We start from the raw sequence: 26579 nt of genomic DNA, 5'->3' as shown, positions 1-26579 counted from the left end.
TTGCAATGTTGTGCCAACTTGGTCCACCAACTTTTTTTATTACACATTAGTTGCGCCAACTTGGTCCACAACTTTCTTTATTACACTTTTTGCAACAAAAAAACTATGGGAACCCCTACTTCGTTGCCTCTAGTTACTGCAAGAGGAATGCCAATAGCATATACATGCAAATGAAAGAATAGCAACTCGCAATCTTATACGTTCTAATCCAATAAAAACTGCACAATACTATGTTCATAAGTTCAGGTGTCTCAAAACATTATTGTGCAAAGACACTACCATTCTAGGGGAGTTGAATGATTTTTTCTTTGTTACTGAATTCTAGCATAGAGGAAGCCAGCATGATCATGGGCTTCTATGGATTGAAGATGCACCTGTCCCTAGAATAGCATCAAACAATGACATAGAATCATTTGTCGACAAATACATTTCAACGTTTCCACTTCAACAAATTGAGATTCAAACACACAAGCATAAGAAAACCTTCTTCAAGAACAAGAAAAAATGTAGATTTGGCTTCCCAAGAGCACCAATGCAAAGAACAACTATATTGATGCTGTTACAAGAAGGAAAAAAAAAAACATTAAAACAAAACATGAAACGCATAAAATTAACCCTAGAAGATGAAAGAACGCTCAGTATGACCCACGAGAGTTTTCTTCAAGCAATTTGCATGTCAGAAAGCGAATACATCGAAAGTCTGTGTTCAACTGTCTCTCAGCCTACCTTGTTTCTTAGACGAAGTCCTAACAACATTTACATTAACAAGTTCAACGCAACAATTTTAAAGCTATGGTGTGCAAATATAGACATACAATTTATCCTTAACCCACATGGAGCCGCATCCTATACAAAGTGGAAAAAGCCAAAAATTATAAGATTCAACAACTACAGTTAGCATATTAAAGATCTAGAAAACTATTTCAGAGAATTGTGCACCCTTTTCCTACCTTTTGAAAACAAAGAGCCTTCTCTAGAAAGAACTGACCAAATTTGGTATGATTTCCACATACAATACAAGGAAATAATTGACATACAAAGAAACAAGTTTAACAAGCTCATTCCTAAGAAAAAGTCATCCTCCAATACAACAAATAATAATTCCACCACAACAAACACAACCACAACAATTCAACACCCAAAAAAATATGATCTCGCACTTGACATACCAAATCAAACAAGAGCAAATCAATTCCTAAACAATTCCTCAAAAATATCTAAAATGCTTTTAAATCAAGAATACTGCAACAGAATCAGACAAATGAACCAAGAACAATGCTTGCTTCTAGATGACATGATGCTAAGAAAAAGAATTGACAAAGAAAATAAATTCCACATTTTCCTCACAGGAAATGCAGGAATTGGGAAAACATTCACCTTGCTAGCCATTGTACAAGCTCTAATGCGACACTATTCACACAAAGAATCTTCCAACATTGAACTCCCAAAAGTTTTGCTGCTTGCCTACACTAGAAAAGAAGCATTCAACATTGGGGGAACAACAATTCACTCGGCCTTGCATTTACCACTCATGGCAAGTCATTACACAAGTTTATCAGCTAAAAAACTTCAAGAACTATCCCTTCTCTACCAAGATCTCCAACTAATTATGATCGATGAAATTTCACTGGTTGGACACAGCACACTAGTGGCAGTACACATGCAAGTGAGAGAGATTAAACACAACCACTCACAAACTTTTGGAGGAGTTGATATACTCTTGTGCGGCGACTTGTGCCGAGCAAGCCCAACAAAAGACTCATGGATATTTGTGAACAATTCCAATACCACATCTTCATTGTCATCATATTGGGAGAGTAATGTAAACCAATATGAATTGCTTACTCCAATGTGGCAAAACAACATCGGATATCTCAACATCCTCAACAAAATTAGAACTGCTAAGCACACAGAAAACGATATCTTTTTCTTCAACAATTTATACTTCAAAAATCCATTGGACAAAAAAACAATAGCACACTTGTTCTACACAAACATTGCAAAAGATATTCACAATGAAGAAATTTCAATTTGTTGTAAGGTGATGAACATGTTTTGCTTGTAATAGATAAGAAACACAAAACATGTAGCAAAACATTAACTATCCCAAGCAACTCAAAAAACACAGCTAGATTGCATAAAGAATTGCACTTGAAAAAAGATATGATAGTAGAGCTTTGCTCGGGTAACTTAAACATATTCAATGGCCTAGTAAATGGTGCAGATGGAATTTTCAAATATGCAAACATTCAAGACTCACCTCCTTGTGTGTGGATCCTTTTCACAATAATCTTAACACAAGGAAGCAAAAACATTTACAAAAGTAACATCCCATTCAATTGGACTCCAATTCAACAAATTACAAGAGAATTCCAAGTTGGAAAAAACAAACTAAACACCACTACACGAGTATAATTTCCTATTCAACCAGCTATAGAGCAAGAACAATATGTCGTTCTCAAGCCCTAACAATGGATGCACTAGCATTCGACCCCTCCAACATCAAATCACATGGCCTTGTCTACACAGCGCTATCATGAGTGAGGGATCCAAAGAATCTATACCTTATAAACAAGTTGGAAAGTAAACACATAAAGGTAAACAAAATGGTTCTCCAAGAAATGGATCACTTGAGAACCTCGCGTCAATGGTTGCCAAAACAAATTAACTTCAACAAACAACACTTAAATTGCTTTACAATACAATCCTTAAATACAAGGTCGCTTAGCACTCACATGGATGACATCCTCGTAGATAAAAGCCTACTTAGTGCAACTATATTGTGCCCACAAGAGCTATACACAAGCACTTTTATCAAACATAAACTACCTAATTTCAACACAATAGAAGATATATTTGAAGCTGGAATAACAACATGCTACAAAAATAAAATTGTGCTACAAGCAAAAAAATCAATTGTTCATCAAAAATACCAATTACTTCTCACAACTTTCTATGATAAGTTCGGAAATAATTTTGCAATAATCAATGTGTACAAGCACCCAACAACTCCAACTATAACATTCAATGAAATGTTGAACATCCTCTTGCAAAAACTGAACAAAGATGCAATTACAATTATTCTTGGTGACTTCAACATAGACTACAACACAAATAATACAAACATTCAAAAACTTCATGACTTCATGAACCATCACAGAATGACACAATTGATAAAGGATCCTACAACTACACATGGATCTACTCTCGACCATATTTAGGTAAACAACACTGAAATACACAATATCCATGGAACTAATTACATATGCTGGTCTAACCACTCCATTGTTTACGCAACACTAGATCTACCCAATTGGCAGGCCTTCTGAATAAAATTCACGAGAGAGAGAGAGAGAGAGAGAGAGAGAGAGAGAGGGGGGGGGGGGGGGAGAGAACCGAGCTTAATGTATAGGCAGTTTAAAGTGCTAGGCATCGTGGAATAAACAACGCGCGCGGTGCCTACTGACATCGATTTCATTGTTGTTTTGTCAAACTACCAAAATCCTGGATGTCTAATGAAAATGGGTAAATGGAGAATTTTTGCTTTTTTTGTTGCTGGTTGTCTCACTCAGTCTTGAGAGCATTTATATGATTTAGAATCCCAAAATTCCCTATATCTGTACCCAGAGATACGTAAGAGTGGTTTCTTACTATTCCTGGATTGCCAAGTTTTCCAGTTCCCATCGCCTACCGCGTATTATCACTTTATTCGGTGGGTTGCACTGTCACGCGAAAGGAGCATCCTACTCGCTCCGCCGGTTTCGTGACGACGAGCGCACTTTTGTCACCTCTTGTTGTTGGAAAAAGGTGGGCGATCCATCGATCGACAATTCCTTGGAATTCCAGCATTAATACTACTTGCGTCTAGATAGGGCCATTACCGCTCCAAAGTGATTTTCCCATGTAAATTGCATTCTGCAATTGCTCTCGATGCAAGTTTCAGCAAGACAGAGAAATAGAAGCTTTAATCGCATAGTCTAGATGCAATTGTCTCTTGATCTTGGGCTGTAGCTTGATCTTGGGCTAGGGAACTGGGGGGGACAGAAAGCAAAACAGTTCGTTTCTGTTATGGTGGGAAAAAAGATAGAGTTTGATTGTAGACGTAAGCTCTCCTTGGCCCCATCTGAGTTGCGAGCATATATTTAAAGACATGAGAGAGCGTAACAAGAGAGTGATCACACAATGCCAAGGCGAGCAAAGGAAGAAGGCCAAGGCGAGCAAAGGAAGAAGAGGTTAAATTTTTTAAGAGAAGAGTGGCCTGTTAAACTGAAATGAGAGAAATCTCGCACAATCAGGTAAGTATAACGGAAGGATAGTGCGATGAAGTGCCTGCCTGTCTTCCACTGGATTACGGGATGGATGATGTTGATCAGAAAAATTCACATGTGGGGGCGAGAGTACAAAGCTGAGCTGACCATTCTTCCAAAAAGGCCGATTATGTGTAGATATACACTTTTGGAAGTTGGGAGGTTGGCCAACATTGCTCTCACATCGCAACTCGACTTTTCTTGCTCAGATTCTACGAGTTTTAAGATCTACCAGCACACAATCTAGCTCAACAAGTACTCACAACACAGTCAAATTTTGTAATGTTTTCTTCCAAAGACCAGTATTAGGCTGGTTACACACCTCCCATTCCCACACCAACTCCACATAATTTCAATGAAGTGTCCCACACTTATTACAAGAATGTGCTTTAAGCCTACGTGGTCTATGCAAAGGGTTTTTTTATTGGGCTGCATGACACCCTCGCTTGGGGCAGGGGTGGTGGCTAGCACCCCCTTTTGTGCTTTCAATAGCGCCTCATCAAGTGTGCACCATGTAGCCCCATGCCCCTTCTTTACATTGGGCAGGGCTTGGTGTGTAAGCGGCCTTAGTTAGGGCAAGTACACATCACCGAATGCCCACCCAAACCATGGGTAGTGTGCCTTTACATGCTGAGGGATTTATACAAGCTAAGAAATGCCTACTTGGTTTGGTGTGAGAGCTTTTCTATTGGCTAACATGGGTTCAATTCATGTCATCTAACATGGACCAGCAATGGGCAAGGGCATGTGGCTACCCATCCCATGAACGTCCCCTTTTTCAAATCCTGTTGTTTTTGGACATATGGTAGCCTCACGAGATGGCATGGTCCAACAATGGGCAAGGGAAGGTGGCTACTTATCCCATGGACGCCCCCTTTTTTTGAATCATGTCATGTTTTAACATATGGCAACCTCATGAGCGGACACCCTACTTGCCCATACTCGGGCACTCAAATGTGTAACCGGCCTTAATAGTGGTCAAGAGTCCCATAGGGTCTCAAACGCACTTTAATACAATCATATCTATAATATCCTCTCTCTCTCTCTCTCTCTCTCTCTCTCTCTCTCTCTCCTTCCTTTCCAACCACTATTATTCTCTCTCCCCCCAACCAAACGTTTCCAACCACTATTATTTTCTCCACTCCACTTCTACTTACAACAACTTTTTCCTTAAGGCCAAATCTATACCCCTTGTCATCTTCGTCCCCTTAGCTCACCACTAAGTAGAATTTCTTTAACCCTCACGGGCAGTAACTCACTGAAGCCACTACGGACTTTTCAGTGTGGTGTGGGTGAGTTGGAAAAAAAAAAAAAGTAGCGTTTCTTTTGGATGTATTCCAACCAAACATTTGCAGGGATGCTTAAGATGTCATAGCTTAGCAAATAACCAAGCAAATCTTTGCCTTGTTTCGTCTTTTCTTTTCTTTTTGAGGCCTTGCACAAAGGGCCCATTTATCATAAATACAACTATTTTAGCACGTTATTACAACATTTTTCATAAAGCATGGGCTATTAGCATGGTTACTCGAAATGAATCTCAGCTTTCTTCCTAGCAATAAGATTCATTGATTTTGAAGGTCACTTAAAAAGAAGTTGATATGCAACATCGCTCCTTTTGACATGAAACAGGTCGATCTAGTAATCCATGTAAAATACAATTGGTACCAAGTAGCAAGAACATTATCTAATTATAATAAAAGGTAAGAATGTGATTTGCCTTTTATAATTTATGCTTCTAATATAGGTGCTACCAAGTTTCTATTCAATAAAATCACAAACCCCTCAAGTGGCACTCCCCCCCCCCCCGCCAATTTTAAAAAAAGGCATGTTATTTTCTACAAGGCCTAAAAATGTCCATTCATTATTGTAAGGTTAAGAAAATTAGGCTAGTATGATATGATCTTTCAACATACAAGGATCACAAATTGTTGGTGGTTCATGAAAATGCAAGGAAGAGCGTGCATCCACCACATCCTTGTCAACACTAGGCAACAAAGTCTTTGTTTTTATTGAACAAGCATATTGCTTGTGTAAAGACTGCATAGAATTAGGTTATGAAGAAGACAATATTAGAAGGCAAAAATTGCTTGGAGTAAGTCTAATAAATGTTTTTGATAATTAGACTAACACTACAAAAAGGTAGTCTCGTACTAAAAGGACAAGATCATACAAATTTTTTTATTAAACACTTAGATAGTGGTTCGTTATGATGCAATATCATTGTTTTCACTCTTACAAGATAGATAAAAATGTTGTGCTTTCCAAAATTGTTGGGAAGAAGTGCTCATGGATTATAATTAGCCACCAGCCCTTGACTCGAGTAGCAAAAGGACAAAGATATTTTTATACGTTCTCAATTGAAAAATACGATCTATATGTCTAGATATCACTAAATTGTATTTTGAATGCTAAAATTTTGGTTTTTGACACTAAATCATTTTCTTATGCACCAAACCTAACGAGCAATTTACCACATGATATCCAAACTTTTGGCATGGTAACATAACTAATAATACCATGCAATCTACTAGTATACCACATAGAAGTCTAATATATTATGTAGTAAAATTCAGCCAATCACTTTACACCTATTTGCCACATGGTAGGATGGGATAGGTGTAAAATATATCTTGGTATTTGCCAAAATTATAGTGGCCCATGTCAAAGGTTATCTACATGATGGGTTGCATCTTGTTCAGTATGGTTTTATTCCCCGCAAGCATATTACAGACAATTTTGCCAATGCATATGTGGGGATTGAGTATGCAAAATACACTAAACACGATGTTCTCTTATCACGAGTTGATATTGTGAAAGCTTTTAAAACTGTCCAATGGGATTTCATCTCACAAACCTGAAGTCTCTAGGATTTGGGAAAAATTTGCAGCATGGTATCTTTTGGTTATATAAAGATAGCAAAGTTGTTGGCATATTGGCAGGTGATTTCACTGATCAATGGACTCTTCTTTGTTCAATACGTTAGGTTTGTCCTCTCAGTGCTTAGTTTTATGCCATAGCTACTCATCCTATGCTTCAATATATGGATTGTTTATTACCTATAGGTGCTTTGCATGGGTTGGAGATACAAGGGAGCAGGCCGTTAATTACGCAAGCATATGCTGATCATTCCTTTTCTATGTCTCAAAATTCAAAGAGGGATCTTTGATGCCTCATGCATGCTTTATGTTTATATGGCTTGGCTGCTAGTCTACAAGTAAATTTTTAGAAGTTCAAACTTCTCTCTCTCTCCATGAGAAAGCTTGGCATCACATCTTATGGCTACGAGATGGAGCCTTACCTATGCAGCTTGTACATCACCTAGGCTACCGATCGGGATGTACAATCATTTGTCATCAACAAATTATTTGGGTTCTTGACATGCTTAAAAAGAAGACATAATACTAGAAACAGGCCACTCGGCCATCACATGTCTATCATCACATTGTTCAATCCATACCAACGTCCTATATCCTATTTTATTTACCATTGATGATGTTTACTGAGCATAATATTGCTTCTTTTATGTCTGATATCCTGGAGATCTTTTGGCGGCCCCACTATCGACATCACAAAGCCCTAAGCCTGCTTTTGGTGGATCATCTCTGTTCACCTAAAATGCATGGGGGACTCAATGTCCTCAATAGTCACATGCATATTCTGGTGCATAAGGGGAAAATGATGCTACAATTCATGCAAGATGATTAGCCATGGATTTACATCACACAATGCTTGATTATGCATCTATCTAACGCCCTGCACGATGGGACTTTCTTTTAGTTGCTGACACCCTATAGAATGGGACTTTCTTTTGGGTCATATTGATGGTGCATAAGGGGGGTAAATGATGCTACAGTTCATGCAAGATGATTAGCCATGTATTTATATGAGACAACGCTTGATTTATGAATTTATCTACCATTTCTTTTGGTTGCGAACACCCTACACAATGGGACTTTCTCTTGGATAATATTGATGCTCCTTTATCACATAATTGATTTCTAATTGGAAGCACATACTTTCCCACCTTAAATAGAATGGCTGGTATACTCTTAGAGGAAACTCCTTGTATGGTGAGAGCCTTCATTGGTCGAAGTTGTTTATGCCTGCTTTGACTTTGCAGGAGCCTCATCATTCTTATTTTCTTTGGTGTAAAGGAATTTTGCATGTGGATGGTGCTTGATGCTGCTGGTACGGTCATCTCTTTTCCAGCAGCGATCAAGCAATATGCTTTGAGGCAATATTGTAGACCTTTATGGCATTTATTATCATAGATGATCCATGATTTTCAGCCTATACCACGTTTTGAGATTTTTGATCGTCTCAAAGACTAGATTCTTCAAATCGGATGATCATGTTTTGCCATGCACTACTCCCAAGGGTACACCATTAAGAAACCCTAGATACAACGTGAGTTCAATGGATATTTTAAAAACCCCTTATATGAAAATTTTGCATGGATAAAAAGACCCCTTTTTAATATCAACTTACGGGTTTCTTTCAAATTTCAATTTAAAAATCCCATATGTAACGTAGACTTACCTTAAATTTTTGAATTAAAAAACCTCCATTTGAACCCACTTGGTATATATTTCTAAGTGGCCCCAAGGGCAGTACTGCTAGCTTACATCACAGTTGCATCTTTCTATAAGGTCTTGCTGCCTCCTCCTTAGGTTTTTCTCTTGATGCCAATCGTATCTTGTCTATGAGATGTACCTCTCAATGGTGGCACAAAAGATTGCATCATATTTGGGCTTCAACACTCCCTCTTCGGTGAAAGTTTTGAGATCTTTGCTCGTTGTCATATTGCTCTGACCACTTTCGACAATGTCTGTTCTTGAGAGAGTCTATGCCCCATTTGTTCTAGCACTGCCCAGAGTCCCATGATTTCTTACTTTTGTTACAACAGCAGCTTCAGGCCCGTTCTCCCAATGCTTCTTTTGGCAAGCCGTTCTGGTTGTTTGGTTTTCATCTGGTCAGGCAAGGATATGATCTTTTTTACTGGGTTCGTTATTGCACTCTCTAGACCCTATGGAAGGACCACAGCTATCTAAATACCAATTCTTTAGAGCATCCCTGCAACAATCATTCTATGAATTATATGGGATCTAGATTGTCGTGCCTTCTTGAGATCTTCTGATCCTTGTAAAAAAAAACAGTCCCCCCATTTAGATATACATATACATATACGTGCATACATACCTGTGTGGGCGTGTGTGAATGTGCACATGCGCGCATGTGCCTGCGTGCCTCGTAATATAAAATACATGGACTTCACACCCCAAAAAATATGAGAGAGAGATTTGATGGCATAGATCATATGTCCTATCAATGCATGAGAAGAATATATTCTCTCTCTACACACATGGCTTCTATATTGATCACTTACTCTATACTAGTATTCCCTTTTTTCCTATGCTTGACCTAGCAAGAGATTCATCTCAGGACATGAGATATACTTCCATTGGACATGGATATCTCTAGCATAGGCATGTAGAAGTGCTAGACAAACATCTTAAGCAAACAAAATCACTCAACAATGGACCTACTAGTCACAACCAAGGCAATAGCAAAAGGGGCAGAGCTAAATACAATGCACTTTATTGCCTCCGCATGCGTGCATGCGTGCGTGTGATTTTTCTTACAAAAAAAGTGTGTTATTCGATGGAATGTGTGCTATTGAGTGGCGTGGATCATATTTGATGTTCAATGCATGATAGGGATGTATCATCTCTCTAAGGTGTTCACTCTCATGGCATCTATATTGATCACTTAAATCCATACTAGTATTCCCTTGTTGATGGTCCCTTCCTATGCTTGACCTAGCAAGATCAAAAGAGAGGCCCTACATGAGGTATAGTTCCTCCATTGGACATGGGTATTCCTAGTGTAGGCATATAGAAATGCTAGACCAACATCTCAAGCAAACCAAAATCACTCCACATTGCACCTACTAGTCACAACCAAGGTGGTGGCAAAAGGGACAAGGGAAAAACGATACACTTATTATTGTGTCTAGACTTCAAGAACGCATTTGAAATGACACCAGAATCCCCCAAAACTTGAATGAAGTTATGTAATAGAGTATTGAATGAATTAGCAAGACCTCCATTTGACGAGCCTACAAGACATGCAACCATATTTGCGCTAAGAATTACCGCTCGATGCTTAATTTTCCAATACATTGATGAATTAAAAAGTGGATGAAGACGATGTGCATTGCGAGGCCAAAAGTCATACCCTTTTAAGAGATGTGGACGACGTCATTCTATTCATGAGAGCTGAAAGCAGCTTACAAATACAATTGGATGCCTTCAGCTTTGCAAAATTTCTAGCATGCAAGCAAATTCTGTTAGTTCTCTAGCATGCAATTAAACATTGGGGACAAGATGTTTATGACATTTACATTTAGAGGGAAAGATTAGGAGATGGTTCAGTCATACAAACACTTGGGTCTAGAGTTCACTAGTACCTACAAATAGAGTGCATTAAAGTAAAGAGATTCTAGGGCCATGAATGCACTATTTAGATAAATGTAAAAAATCAGTTGCAAGTTGGGAGATGAAAAATCCTACACACTATACAGACAAACAGTGATAGTCTAAGGATGACAAGCAGGACCCCAAGGGTGTAGTGAAAAAGAATGAAGAGGATTCAGAAAAACTTCATAACAGATAAAAGCACCCTAGCCCATTCTATTAGCAATGACAAGCATGCTACCACTGGAAGAGAAAGCCCTATGGCTAATGAAACCATCTACATTTTCCTCAACCTGATTACTTGGGATCCAGGAAAAACATAATGTTCCTTTGCAGGATTTCCCAAACAAGGCATTGAAGATTATAACAGATATCCTAGATAGGAGAGCTTGTAAGACAAGTTGAACCATCTATTAAGACCCTGCTGTGCTCTCTTGATCTCCTTCTGCCCAGCTAGGTTTTCTGAAAGATTCACCGGGGGTCCTCATTCTGTCCATACCATTCTATTAGCTACTTAAATTCAGGCACTCCTCATGATTTGAGGTCCATAATTATATTTTTTATGTAATACATGCACATTAGGTCGTGTCACATGCACATACTCGTACCCATACCCATGGAAGATTGGATCTTCCATTAGAATGTCAGCATGGGATCAGTTTCAAATGTCCATCATCTGCATTGCATGTAGTTTGGATAATCATGTCCACACAAGCACATGCGCCATGCTTAAGAACAGAAGGTTTCCTTACATTTTCATCTTTGTCAAATTCTACACGATTTTATCAACATAAAGTCGAGGGCAAGGATCACATTCGCAATCATATCTACCAGTGCAAATACATGCTGCATAGCACAAGTTACAATTCTTTTATCAAGAGCTTACTTGATTATTCACCGAATAGCATTTCATTGTAAGGTTCAGCAATTGCCATGATTAAAAAATCAACTCCCCCTGAGTGATAGGGGATGACAAACTTTACACTGAAATTTTCAGTGTCAGCTACCAAAATGGAGACCTGATTCAATAAGAACACGTCTGCATAACAATATAAAGACTGCAAATGGCTTTGGAGGGTTGATCAAGAGCACAAATCAATCCTCAGGGTAAGGCCACCTGTGGAGAACAAGGGGTAAGAGCCCCCTACAGTTCAAAACAGAAATTTTAAGCCCCACAGCTTGTGGAACGTTTTTTATAATCCTATTCTTTTGTGTGGCCAGTTTTTCGCTTGTGTCGGCTGAAATCTGACACAAACCGGAACGTTTGGCCACATCCTGGAACTGGGCATGCGTAAGGCCTTTCACCAGTATGAACACGGTAATGCTCTGTGCAGGCCCACTTCCACTTAAAAGTCATTTTGCAGCCCTTCCAACGACATTTCAGAGGCCTTTCATCCATGTGCACACGCCGATGTTGCAACAAGTACTTGTGTGAGCCAAAGCGCTTCCCACATCCAGTAAAAGTGCAAGTGTTTCGCTTGTGCGTGTTAAGCTCTTGCTTTGTAGAAAAACTCATAACACAGCCTTCTATGTCACAAGGATAGGCCCCAGGTTCATCGTCTGTATCCTTCACACTAGCTCTCTTTGCCTTTTTCTTCGGCTGTTTTTGTGTTTTCTTGGCGATTGCCAGTGCCAAACTTTCACTTCCTTCATTTGCCACCTGTCCATCTTCAATTTTGATGAGCTTTGTCGCACTTCTGGTCCGTAATCTTGTGCTTGGTCCTTCAGTCGGGAATCCTGTGGAAACATATTATGTGAGTGCACAGAGCTCCCAACTGATGCAAGACTTCAGATAAAATAGTAAAGATTTGACTCCAAAGCAACACTTCATATAAAGTAGTAAAGATATGACTCCAAACTTCTACTTCATTGACAAAATACAGATTCTGGACAGAGTTCATTCTGCACAATGTAAATGACAATCACAAATAGCAGAGAGAAAAATATATCTTTCAAGAGTACTATTTTGAACAAGCATTTTGGCGTTGAAGAAACATGGGAACATACTTGTACAAGGCGATTGTGGATCAGTCGAATCAACCTTCTTTTGATGTAACTTGAAAATTAATCCATCTACAATACCATCTGGCAGCGTCTCCTTAGGTATCATAGTTGCATCACTGCCCTCAGCCACATCTAGAGAAGGATCAGGCACTACTTTTAGCCCCTTCTTCCATCCCAACTGTTTCTTCCTTTTACTCCTAGATTTCCCTGCCAGCTTTGCATTACATGTAGTCAATGATGATTCATGCATACAGTTCATTAACCTCCACTGGGCAGATCCACCCGAAGAATCACTGTCACCATCAATGAGATTTTCTGTATGATCCTGCCTGGGGTTTCCACAAAACCTTTCCACAGGTGGGGGAGCTAGAACATAGTCATCATTTCCAAATGCAGGCATGCATGTATGCTCACTTGAATTATTGCAACAGGAATAGAGCTGTTCCCTAGTATTGAAAGACTGCTCACAATATTGATCTGAACTGGTGCAAACACAAGCGCCAAGATTATGCGGTTTGTTTGAGCTAAGAACTAAATCGATGCCATCAGGGTCCAGTATCTTATGACCATCCTCAAAAGAGTCAGCTTTATCTTTCGCAGTGCAATGGTCTGATACATAGGTAGGCTTTTCATCTGTACTAAAGATCTGTTCTTTGGCCCTTTTACTTGGAAAGTCAGATCTTTCAGGTTGACCTTTTCTCTTCCCTTCTCCAGCACCTAATTCCAAAGTATCAGGAAAAGCATCTGGATGTGTAGATTCTGCAAATTGGGATTCCACACACTCCGCTTCTGGGCCATGAGCTTGACCAACAAGAGCTTGACCTCGACAAAGAAATTGACCATCAAACGCTGCACAAGATCTTCTTAAATTTTTATGGAAACATATATGTTCTTGAACTCCATTTCTACTAACCCCTTGAGAAGGAAAAGGTTCATTTTCTAAACCCTTAAGAGAACTGTCGTTGACTCTTACAGTGCCATCTATTGAAAATATTTCCTGGGAAACATTCGAGGTGAATATAGAATCGCATGCGTCTGTAACATCCTGCCACATATCAGCATCTGAGTCACTGGAGTTGTTTATAGTATTGTTAGAGACACCATTGTTTCCTGTTGGGATCTCAGATGAAAGCCCTTGCTTTCCAGTAAGAGCATTTGCACAGTGAAAACATTTTTCTCTATCTTCAGAGCCTCGATACATGGAAGCAGTGCTCAAAAAACAGGAGCAAGAAGACATTCCCTTGAATTCAGAAACAACACATGGCGTATTTAGTGCGGTCCCACCAACTATGTCAGGTTGCAGTTCTCTTTTTTTTCTTGCATTCAAAGTTTCCAGCATGAGATATGACGACATGTCCGGTTCTGCTGCGTTACTTGTATTCTCCACAGCCTTCCGTTTTTTGCCCTTTTTCCCCAAAATCAAGGTACCTTGGGTGTCTGGATGTATACCCACACCTAACATCCCCAGGTCGGTTTCTCCAGCTCCCTCTTCTGCATCCATCCAAGATTTGACACAACGTTCATCCCTTTGGAGGGACCTACCAACACAGGCTTCCCCACAAGATGCCTCTGCATTTCTTTCTGAACAGATATCTTCCCCCTGCTGAACTGAATGCTTGCGAGGCCGCCCACGGGCTTTGCTGCTGTCAGTACTTCCTACCATAGAGATTTGAAATGGTGAAACCAAGGGAAAAAATGGTGGAAGAGGCATGTGTGCACTAGAACAGCCTCCCAAGACTGGGTGGACTTGGTTGTTCATCCAAACCCTGCCACACCACCGACCAGCAACTGAAATCTTCTTCTGCTTCGATATTTTACCTGTAGCATGACTGACTCTGACACTCTTTAAACCACTAGTCAAATGAGAAGGCCGTAATTGGGCCTCACAAGGAAGCATTACATCATGCCTCATGTTTGATCCAAGTAACTCCCTGTAGATGCCACGAGAATGATCTGACCAAAATGTGTCTCTGCTTTTAGAACTGTGACGGACACTCAATCCAAGTTGAACAACCCAGTCCTTAAAACTGTACTGTCCCTCTTCTTCAATATTCACTGCCATGTTTATGAAATTCTGTTCCTCCTGATTTGCTTTCCTAAAAGGTATAGATGTCCAAACATGTTCAAGACCCAGTTCCTCAGCCAAATCCTTGGCACGTTGTTCAATATTCGCTAAATCTGCATACAAGGAAGGCAAATCACTAAGTTAAGTACCTTAGATGAGGTATTTTCAGGTTGGATGTAATGATAAAGTTAATTTTATGTTTGTTCCTTGTAAACTTCACTAGCATATATGGCACCCAACCAACAGCTAAGGTCACGTTATCATTTCCCATAGATATGAAACTTGGCAGACCTTTTATTCTAGCAGGTACTAAAATATCAATCAAATCCAAGAGCACTTATCCATTTTATAAAATACAACAATACGAACAAGGCTACCAAAAAAGAGTCAAGCAACAAGCTTTGTGCAAAAGATCGAATGAAGTAACTTACGGTCTACAAAAATGTATGAATTTTCACTAGTTCATAAAAAACTGACATACAAGATGAAATATTTCCTCATAAGGACAAGCCGGTTGATTCTAAGGTACTTATATGGGCGTGAGAATGGAGATTTAAAGGACAGAAAGACACCCATATTAAATATTTGCTCCTAAGGAAAGACAAAACAAGATACTGTACTGTTACAAACATTAACTTCTATACAAATTTTAAAAAGAGAATGTAACGCCTGAAAGAAGTAAGAAGAATCTGTGAGAAGTGCAGCGATGCGGGGCAACAACAGAGAGAAAACAGCCAACACTCACAAGAGAAAGCAAAGAAGTAAGAAGAATCTGTGAGAAGTGCAGCGATGCGGGGCAACAACAGAGAGAAAACAGCCAACGCTCACAAGAGAAAGCAGGAGAACAAGACAGACTTGCGCAGGATCTCAGGAAAAACCTCCTCTACTGCTGGAGAAAAACCCTCCACTGGTGACTGCTCCAAGTGTGAGCTGAGATGAGAAACAATAAGGAAGGAGCCCTATATATAGGGACACCCCCCTGCCCAAAAGAACCGACCAGAGGGGAGGGGAAACAGCCGACCAAGGGGGCGATCCTGGATCGGGTCAGGCCGACCAGCAGGTCGGGTCTCATGGCCCTGATTAGGGCCTGTGTAGCCCACCAAGAAGGGCATAACCTAGGCGACATGTGTGCGGCCTGGTGACAGCCTGGAAACAGGCCCAATGTGGGCTCATGTGCCCCACAGCAGGACCATGTGGTCCCGTGCTGTCTTGCAGCAGCCGTGGACTGGTGGCGAGCTGGTACGGGCTCCATATGCCTATGCTCCTGCTCCGTATGGTCTGTGTGCAAGGACAGCCATCGAAGTGATCCCCCTCTGCCTCTCCTGGGTGGGCAAACCCACAAGTAAGGCCCTCAATCTCCCTCACATGGGCGGGCAGACCCACAACCAAGGCCCTCACTCAAGGAGACAGGAGATGACTCTAACACCCCTTCTCAGCCCCTGGATCATGAATCATTCGGAGGGAGCTGGAATGATCACTGAGCAGCTGCTGTGCCTGGTGAAGTGGTCCACCTTGTTGTCCTCCATCTTGTAATACGGCAACTTGATCACGTCATCAAGAACCTTATCTCGGACATAGTGGTACTGGGTCTCAATAGGCTTGGTACGAGCATGAAATACAGAATTCCTGGCAACAGCGATACAACTTTGATTGTCACTGTGGATGACTGTCGCGGCTGTCTGCGGAAACCCAAACTCTCCAAGAAAGCGTTGTGAAGACAAACTGCCTCACAAATAGCGGAACATGCAGCACCATACTCTGCCCCAGTAGAAAAGAGAGTGACCGTCAGTTGCCTCTTACTGCTCCAAGTGATGGCGGCTGAGCCGAGAGTGAAACATTACCCAGTGGTGGAATGGTGAGTGCCGAAATCTCCTCCCCAGTCGAAGTCACTCCAACCTCAAAACTGGATCTTGGAAAGCTGTCTGAGCTGATAGAACCACCCTCGATTGCGAGCCCCTAAAGATAACGATGGATTCGCAGACCAGCATCCCAATGAGTCTTCTCAGGTGTTTGCATGAAGGAGCTGAGAAGACCAACAGAGTAACATAGATCTAGTCTAGTATTGAGGAGCCAAATCAGAGATCCAATCAACTTACAGTACTTGCTTTCATCCACTGGATCACTGGGATCATACTTGGTCAATTTGGTACTGGGGTCCATGGGTGAGGAAATGGCGCGACAATCGGACATATGAAAAGCCTCCAGAAGCTCCTGAGTATAACGTTTTTGGGACACAAAGTAACCCTCTGGTCCCTGTGAAATCTCCAGACACAGGAAGAATTGTAGAAGACCAAGATCTGTCATCTCAAAGGCCTGAGAAAGAGATGCCTTGGTCTCAGCAATATGGGCGGTATGACTTCCTCTAATGAACAGATCATCGACATACATGATGATGAGGGAAAGAAGTCTTCCTTGACGATAAATGTACAGGTTGGGATCAGCCCGGGATATGCGGAAGTGCTTACGAACAAAGAACTCATCAAGCTTTTGATTCCATGCTTGAGGAGCCTGCTTAAGACCATGTAGCTTGTAAACCATCCCCGCGGACTTGAAAAACTCAAGCAGTTGCTCCACATATATCTCTTCCTTCAAAAATCACCATTGAGAAATGCAGATTTAACATCCATCTGATAGATGGGCCACTGCTCACGAGCTACAACTACTAGTACTATCCGAAGAGTGGCCATACTGGCGGTAGAAGCAAACATGACATCATAATCAATCCCGGGGCGCTGAGAGTATCCTTTGGCCACAAGTCGGGCTTTGTGCTTATCCACAGTGCCATCAGAGCAATACTTGGTCTTGTAAACCCATTTGACACTAATAACGACGGAATGCCGCTGCGAGCAGGGTACTAACTCCCAAGTGCCATTCCGCTCAATGGAATCCAACTCCAATTCCATGGCCTGCTTCCAATGAGTCTGAGATAGGGCTTCCCGGACATTCGAAGGCTCTTTGTCTTTGAGTATACGGGACATCCAGGAATAGTTAACCTGAAGTGGAACTACCTCCAGAACCTTTTCCTTATTGAAGTGGCCATACTAGCGGTAGGAGCAAACATGTCATCATAATCAATCCCGGGGCACTGAGAGTATCCTTTGGCCACAAGTCGAGCTTTGTGCTTATCCATGGTGCCATCAGAGCAATACTTGGTCTTGTAAACCCATTTGACACTAATAACGACGGAATGCCGCTGCGAGCGGGGTACTAACTCCCAAGTGCCATTCCGCTCAATGGAATCCAACTCCAGTTCCATGGCCTGCTTCCAATGAGTCTGAGACAGGGCTTCTTGGACATTCGAAGGCTCTTTGTCTTTGAGTATACAGGACATCCAGGAATAGTTAACATGAAGTGGAACTACCTCCAGAACCTTTTCCTTATTGTAATGGAATCGCCGCGGTCCATCATCCTCCTGAAGCCATGAGGAAGGAATATCCGTGACACCTGAGTCACGAAGAGTCTCAATCAACCAACCAGATACCTTTTGAGAACCTGATCCGGAACTATCCCCGGCAGCCTAGAGAGGTGGGGAATCATCTGGATCACTGTCAGGGTCACTCTCGAGAGAAGACTCAAGAACTGCCGAGGCGGGGGTACTAAGGGCACAGATTCATCACTATTGTCATCATCCACGGGTGCTGGAAGAAGAGGTAGGGTACCATCAATGACGGAAGATGGACGTGGATGCTGGAAGAAGAGGTAGGGTACCATCAATGACGGAAGATGGAAGCTGCTCATCAAAAATAACATCCCTGCTAAGGATAATCTCCTTCCTGGAAGGGTCATACAGTCGATAGCCTGTAGACTAGAAAGATCGTCTGAGAAGACTTCACATCTAACTTCCCCCTCTGCTTCTTGGGAATGTGGACAAAGCCATCACATCCAAATAGGAAACAGTAGGCTTCTTGCCGAAATAGGCTTCAAAAAGAGTGGCCTTGGGGATAGCAGACGTCGAAGAGCGGTTCAGGGTATGAGCTGTCGTGACAGTGGCTTCAGCCCAAAGGAACTGAGGAACTTCCCGGTGAGTGAGCATGGACCGAGACATCTCTACCACAATACGATTCTTGTGCTCAACGCCAGTGTTTGCAAACTCCCATCGAATACCTTTCATCACACAACTCCTCAAATGGTTGAGAACAGAAGTCACCACCTTTGTTAGACCGAAGTGCTTTTACATAAAAGTCAAATTCATTCTCAACTAAGGCACGGAAGCGAGAATACGCAATTTTGAGCCAAGAAGTATATCCACATAAAGCTACTGAAGTCATCTACAAGTAGCATGAAGTAGAGAGCCCCGCCAAGCTTGGCAATAGACATGGGTCGACAGAGATCAACATGGAACAATTCTAATAGGAAGGAAGCCTGTCGTGAAGCCTGCTTCGGGAACGCATCTCAGTGTTGCTTGCCTTAAATACATGACCGTCACTATCCGTGCTTGTTACCCACATCTGGTAGTCTGAGACCATTTGTTCTTGAGCAGCACACCGGAGAGCATCAACATTCAAGTGACCAAATCGAAAATGCCAGAGATCTCCTTGAAGAGACGACGTCATTGTGGAAAGTGCTGACAAGGTGTAAATGCCATAACTAGCTGTACAAGTCTGTACCACCTGACCGGTAGCCTTATCTCGAACTTCCACAAAGTTTTCATCAAACAATACAGTGGTTCCAAGTCGGCAAGTCCCATGGACAAACAAGAGATTGAATCCAAGAGAGGGAACAAACAAAACTCGAGAGGAGTGCATCCCTCCTTTTCCATTGGAAATGAAGTCGAGGTTGCCTTTACCACGAACTTTGATGGTTGAGCTATCACCAATGCATACATCACCACCAAAGATCACAAAATCCTTCAACCCAGCTGAAGAAGGACTCACATTCCGTGATGCCCCGCTATCAATGATCCAAGTCCGGACGTCTTTGGCCTGGAGAGACAAACCCCCCTCTCCAACAAAGGATGCAAGAGAATAAATCATTTCAATATGCACAAAAGCGGGAGTGATGTTGGAGATATCATAGTCAAAGAGTGTGTTGGTGTGAAGTGTTAGTGTGTAGTACTAGGTGATCTAGTACTAGTTTATGTGTATGAGTTTTGTGTGAGTGCCACGTGTCATCATGGGACTTATCTCATATGCACTAGGTGCTAGAGTGTGAGTGAGTAGCCTACATAAGGCTTGTACTTCACTTGTCTTGTCATGAATGAAAGTCTTCTTCATGTCTTCATTGGAGCATTATTTTCTCACACCCTAACTCTCTCTCTCTCTCTCTCTCTCTCTCTCTCTCTCTCCTTCCACCATGTTTCTAACATGGTATCAGAGCCACCTTCCTTAGCTGCCACATCACCCTTGCCCTAACCCTGAAATCGTCATTTTAGCTCAAGCTCTTGGAGCCGCCTCAGTTCTGCCGCCTCCTCTTGCAGCCGCTTCAGTTCCGCCTCCTTTGCACTCCTACCTGTCCACCTAGAACCTCTACAGCCAGCTGTACAGTCCATACTGGCTGTACAGACTGTTCCGTACTGTTTTCCCCTGCAGCGCCGTACCAGTCCTGCTCCTGCAAGCTGCACCGTACCAGCCCGGCTCTTGCAAGCTGCCGCCTTGCTAGCTAGTCGGCACTTTTTTCAACGTGTGGAGATCTCCATCACCGGACTCCAGGTTTCGGTGCTGCTACTGCATATCCACCTTCAACAGCGTCATTTTCGAGGTGTTTTAAGGCCTCCAGCTCGTACAAATCAGCCGATTCTTTACTTGAAGACCTGCTGCAGCACCTCGGTGTACTTGGACAGCCGGTTTTGCATTTCGGAGCTGTTTTACTTCATTTCAAAGCTGCTGCCCGCCTTCACGCAGTTCTCTTCGGTCATGACTTCTTTGTCTTCAAGCTCTATCCTTGTTGATAAATTTAAGGGGGAAGGTTTTCCCCCATGGCAAACCAAGATGCAATTGCTGCTTATGCGTGAAGGAGTTTGGGATGTTGTTGAGGATGACCAGGTTGAGCTACTTGATCAACAACATCAAAAGATTTGGAAGCATCAGAATTCAAAGGCCATTGCCTTAGATAGTTGGACTTGCTCTTTGCAGTAGGGGGGATCCGTCTACTCTTTCAGAGCTGTTTTACTTCATTTCGAAGCTGCTGCCCGCCTTCACGCAGTTCTCTTCAGTCATGACTTCTTTGTCTTCAAGCTCTATCCTTGTTGATAAATTTAAGGGGGAAGGTTTTCCCACATGGCAAACCAAGATGCAATTGCTGCTTGTGCGTGAAGGAGTTTGGGATGTTGTTGAGGATGACCAGGTTGAGCTACTTGATCAACAGCATCAAAAGATTTGGAAGCATCAGAATTCAAAGGCCATTGCCTTAGATAGTTGGACTTGCTCTTTGCAATAGTGGGGATCACTCTACTCTTGCGTGTTGGGTCTCACACCTCTTTGCTCTTAAGGGGGGTGTTGGAGATATCCCATATGCACTAGGTGCTAGAGTGTGAGTGAGTAGCCTACATAAGGCTTGTACTTCACTTGTCTTGTCATACTTGATGGACAAATGAAAGCCTTCTTCATGTCTTCATTGGAGCATTATTTTCTCACACCCTAACTCTCTCTCACTCTCTCTCTCTCTCTCTCTCTCTCTCTCTCTCCCCCCTTCCACCATGTTTGTAACAAGTGATAACAGCAGAGGAAGCTTCTGGGCCTTTGGAAGAGCTAGGCCCAAGCCTTTGTTGTTAGCTCGATACGGGCACTTCCGCTAGTAATGACCTTTTGGTTGAATCCCTGAAATGTCAGTTCTAGGTAAAATAGCACGTTGACATCTCAAGCATGACCCATTATTGTATTCTGATCTGGTTGAAATTGAGGGAAACCAGCTCAATTTCCACCTTGTCTTTATCATATTGGTTAAGATTTTAAGCAACCTTGTGTAAAAACTGGATGCAAAAACTGTAAGAAAACAATACAACGTCTATGCTCAACAGATAACAGGATCTCGTACGCAAGAGAGAAAAGCAGATAGTATGGAGAATCAAAAATTTGATTACTGTAGAACTAATACAATAGATGGCACTGCCTCCCAGCCATGCCCTCCTGTGAAAGAAGCTTCGATGGCGTGCTGGAAACAGTAGAGGACGGAGGCTGGATGCTAAGGAATCTGGGTTGTTGTAGCCAGTGATGAAATGGGCTTCACGAGCTTGCTCTTATATAGCCACCACTAGTAGTCGATTAGACCCAATTGGGTGACCGACCCAATCCGCCCAAAACGGCCGACTAGGGGTCGATCCCGAAATAGGCCACCGACCACACGATAGAACCGGTGCACAAAATAGAGCAACTAACCTACGGTACTCGTTCGTCCCACAGCCATCCGAGATCATTTGGGGCTCCAAACGGGCCCCGCAACCCGAGTGGGCTGCCCCGAAAAATGCTTTGTCTACCCTCAGTGCGGTCAGTCCTGGGATGCCTTCCCGCACTTGCATGTAGCCTAGTTGGCAGTGTGCCAACTCTATCTGAAGCCGTCCAGCCATCAGCCACACATGGCCCCCATCTGGTGTCCAAACCAGGACCTGCCGGATAACCGAGCTACTCAAATGCCTTCTCCTCATATGAGGGGCTTACAAGTAGAGTTAGCTGGTTCTCGCATAGTTACACGAGAGTGGAGCATTGAGATCTAACACCCCCCCCTCAATGTCCACCCGCAAGTGAACTTACTTTTTCGGCCCAATGCCAAGTCGATGAAGATGCCTCTCTAGCAAGTCTCTTTCAAGAGCCTTCGTGAAGATGTCCGCAGCATTTTCTGTAGTCGGACAATACACCAAGTCGACCTCTCCATCCATGATGAGCTCGCGTACAAAGTGATATTGAATCTCAATGTATTTTATGCGAGCGTGGAACACAAGGTTCTTTGCAATCGCCATGCAACTCTGATTGCTTCCCATAGTGATTACATGACCTTTCCGCCTTCAAGGCTTCCTTCTCAGCTTTAGTCAACTTACCTGACTGCGGGGTTGCCAGAGCATCGGAGCCACCGCCATGGAGAGAACTTTGAAATCAGTCCTCTTGATCCAGAACCATAGGCATCAATTCCTCCCAGGTGAGAGTACTCATACTACCACTAGTCATTAGGGAAGAATAAAAAGCAGAGTATTGGGGAGTGAGATGAGACAACAAAGTAATGGCCATATCCTCATATGAGATCTTCTTTTCTACCTGAAGTATCTCCTATTGGAATTCCTGAAGCTTCCTGACATGTTTCCTCATGGAAGATGACTTAGCAGGATCTAGTATCCGCATTTGAACCTCAAGAGAGAGCCTATTTTGGAGTGGTTTGATTATAGAGGCGAGGTACACGAGCCCTAATCAGGGCTATGAGACCTGACCTGCTGGTCGGCCTGACTCGACCCAAGGTCCCCGGTCCACTGTTTCCCCCCCCCTCTGGTCGGTTCTTTAAGGCAAGGAGTGACCCTATATATAGGGCCCCCTCCCCTCATTGTTTCTCATCTTAGGTCACACTTGGAGCAGTCACCAGTGGAGGGTTTTTCTTCAGCAGTGGAGGATGTTTTTCTTGAGATCCTGTGCAAGTCTCTCTTGTTCTCTTGCTTTCTCTTGTGAGTGTTTGTTGCTTTCTCTCCGTTGCTGCTCTGCATCGCTGCAGAGCCTAAGGCTAGCTAAAAGGACCTAAGCTGTGGAGAGGAGATTCATCAGGTGTCACAAGGCCACATCCCCTTGATGAAAGTTTGGGCATTGTGGATCAGAGAACAGCTTAAAATCTGGCCCAAATCTGGGACAGTGTCAATGCAAGGGTCCGATCGTTCATTTTCTTGAACTGTACTCCTCAGATCATTAACCATGTAAAGCACATGTCAGCGGGCAAAGAGTATCTCAAAGCATTTGGCTTCCAAGAGGATGGGAAGGTGAAAGAGGATGGAGAGGTGATAAAGGATGGAGAGGTAGACGGAGGATGGGGAGGTGAAAGAGGATGGAGAGGTAAGAGAGGAGAGGTAGTGGAGGGATGGAGAGCTGAGAGTAGGCTGAGGATGGAGAGCAGCTACCAGCCTATAGGATGGAGGGATGGAGAGGAGAGCAAGCTAATCAAAAGAAGGCAAAAACAGTTTAATCAAAAGAGGGCCACCCAAAAAACCAACCCCAAAAAAAAACAGTGATTACGAAACGACGTTTCCGTTTCGGTGTTTTCATTTCTAGGCCAAAAATGGCCGTGTGTGCCATCTAGAAACAAGCCCGATATGGGCTCATGTTCCCCCACAACAACCTCATGCTGTCCTACAACAGTCGTGGACTAGTCACGAGCTGGTACGAGCCCTATATGCCTATGCACACGGTTCGTACTCCACGTGAAAGATCAATCTATAAATATCTGAGTGGCTTGAAAAAACCCTCCTTGGTCAAGTAGAGGAAGTGGTCCCCGTAAGAAATCATCTTACTGGCTTGACAAACCCCTCCTTGGTCAAGTAGAGGAAGTCCCCATAAGACGACATCTTAGTGGCATGTAGTTCGGTCAAGGATACCCAGGTCTGCTGAATATTAACCTTACAAGTCATCCCTAATGACCCTATAAGCCTCCTCTTATATCAAACAAAGAGTGGGTACATCAAGAAATCATTCGCAACAAGGAGATGATCAATGAATATGCCTCGAGTGTGGAACCATCTAATAGCACTTAAAACAAACACACCTCATCCCTTCCGTTGCAAGCAAGCTGGATGATGAAAGGGCCCTCAATGGCAGCCGCTCTCTACCTACCTCAATCATGTCAACCATGAAAAAACAAGGTTATGATCTTCAACACATCAAGGCAGCAGCACACAGATAATAGTTCTCCTTCGACAATAGTGGGCATTGTCGCATCCCATACCTACATGGCAGTCCTTTAGTAAGGCCTGATCTTCACGACGAAACCATCCATACAATCTAGACCAAGCAAAGGACCTGCACTCGCCACAAACTTGAGCAACAATGTTCCCAGTCACACTTTCAAGATCCCAAGACTTAGTCTCTTCTCTTCAATTATCTTGTTGATCTAGCTGGTATGTTTGTAGCGCATTTTGGGGGCCAGACTTATCAAAGCCAGAATTGTGCCAGATAGACAGGCTACAAATTTTACTACTTGCACAAATGATCCACTGTAAACTATCGGTCCCACATTAAATCCTCCTCACAGAGTTTGGAGCTACTCTCCTTTAGCTTGATGCAACCTTTCTAGTGGACATGTACCTTTATGCCATGACACCCTCCAGATCGATGCCATTTTTCAAATAGTGACACACCTTCACAGGATTTGGGCCTTGCCTAGCTGGAGACTACCGAGATTGGCACTAGCATCATCCAAACGACTATCTAACAGAGGGGCTACCACAACCTGGTATGCAAGTATCCACATGGTTTTTCAGTCAACATATTTAGATGGATTGACTCCTTCCATTTAAGTACAATTTGGATGCCCAAACCTCTCAGACCCCACGAGATGACATCAACCATATCATATGGTTTGGTTCTACTCCAATTGTATATGTCATGGACTTGACCAGGGGAACAGGAGTTCCCGACCAAGATCCAATTCTATCACAATCACTTACTGAGAGTATTCGAGGATGGAGAGATTACCAGACCCAGTACCTAGAGGACATATGAGTCGGTGGGTAGTTGCGGGTCTTGTCCCACGAGTTGAAGAATGAGACAGGGAGAGCCACAAGCAAAACTAGGGAGCAACGGATCTACAGCCTATGGACATTGGAGAAGGTGGAGACAGAGAGGCACTTCCTATGTACATGCCCAATCTATTATGAGATTCATGGACAATATCGCTACCTTTTCCACAAGGTACATGGATTCGGACCACTTTCTTAGCTGATCCACTTTCATGATCAGGTCTACCTCACTCTCTACCTGCTTGAGATCTAGCGACATAGAAAGACCCTCCTGAGACTGCTAAGACAACAAGAGGTGACAGTGACATAGCACAGCCACCAACTTCTGCACGTTCGAATCAGCACCAAAACACATTGAACTAGAGGAGGAGGAGCTAGCTGATATGAGGACAGAGTGGATTAGCGGGAAGAGGCGATGAGGACTTGTGGAGCCAAAGCCACAAATACCATGCACAGGGCACACTAGAATGCCCACGATGGAGTTCTAGTCTATCCCATCTCTACTCAGAGGGGACCATTAGAGTCGAGCTATCACTCTTGAGATGGCCCACCAGATATAGAGATAAACGAAGGCCATGCTACCCACCACAGGGGAGACAACCCGACAAAGGCAAATACAAGATATCTACATGTCCCATCGGAGGCCCGCCATGGCACCAAAAGAATAGTTGATCATACTTTCTCTCAAGATTTTAGACTTCTGAGTTCTATCTTTTGAGTTCTTAGTATAGCACTCAACAAGGACCTTTGCGAGCCCTTGCATCAGCCCATGGTGGCTTGTATGAGATACTATTTTGATTGTAACTTGTCTCATAAGGCCCATGAGACCTAGTGAAGATATCAATATTTCATTCATTCATTCTTTCTTTCTCACCCTTCTGCTCAGCGCCCCAGCCCATGGGGGATCCCCTAATCCCTACCTTGCCCGAACTCCAACATTGGCTACCATCAGTGGGCTTAAGTCTTGTTCATCCAAGCTTGCGTTGACCTTGTCGACATATCTGAAATCAAGACATGTCATCTCATTCCAGCCACATCAACACCCCTCAACATGCATAATTAGCCACCTTGTAGAACATCACATCAAC

General features: G+C 42.8%; 1 protein-coding gene across 1 annotated transcript in view; it reads right to left on the bottom strand.

The window, feature by feature from the left end:
- Window positions 1-11591: 11591 nt before the first annotated feature.
- LOC147882283 (uncharacterized) overlaps window positions 11592-26579 on the bottom strand; it is a 43581-nt gene continuing 28593 nt past the window's right edge. The window contains exons 7-8 of the mRNA XM_087400190.1: window positions 12791-14965; window positions 11592-12520 (exon numbers count right to left, since the gene is read on the bottom strand). Coding sequence (XP_087256316.1) covers window positions 11985-12520; window positions 12791-14965 — 2711 coding nt within the window. The 3' untranslated portion in view covers window positions 11592-11984. The remainder of the gene's footprint in view (window positions 12521-12790; window positions 14966-26579) is intronic.

The sequence above is a fragment of the Dipteris shenzhenensis genome, chromosome 29 (assembly GCF_047967505.1).
Source record: "Dipteris shenzhenensis isolate YYH24624 ecotype China chromosome 29, Dip_SZ_1.0, whole genome shotgun sequence".
NCBI lineage: Eukaryota > Viridiplantae > Streptophyta > Polypodiopsida > Gleicheniales > Dipteridaceae > Dipteris > Dipteris shenzhenensis.
This window is presented reverse-complemented; position numbering and strand designations above follow the sequence as displayed.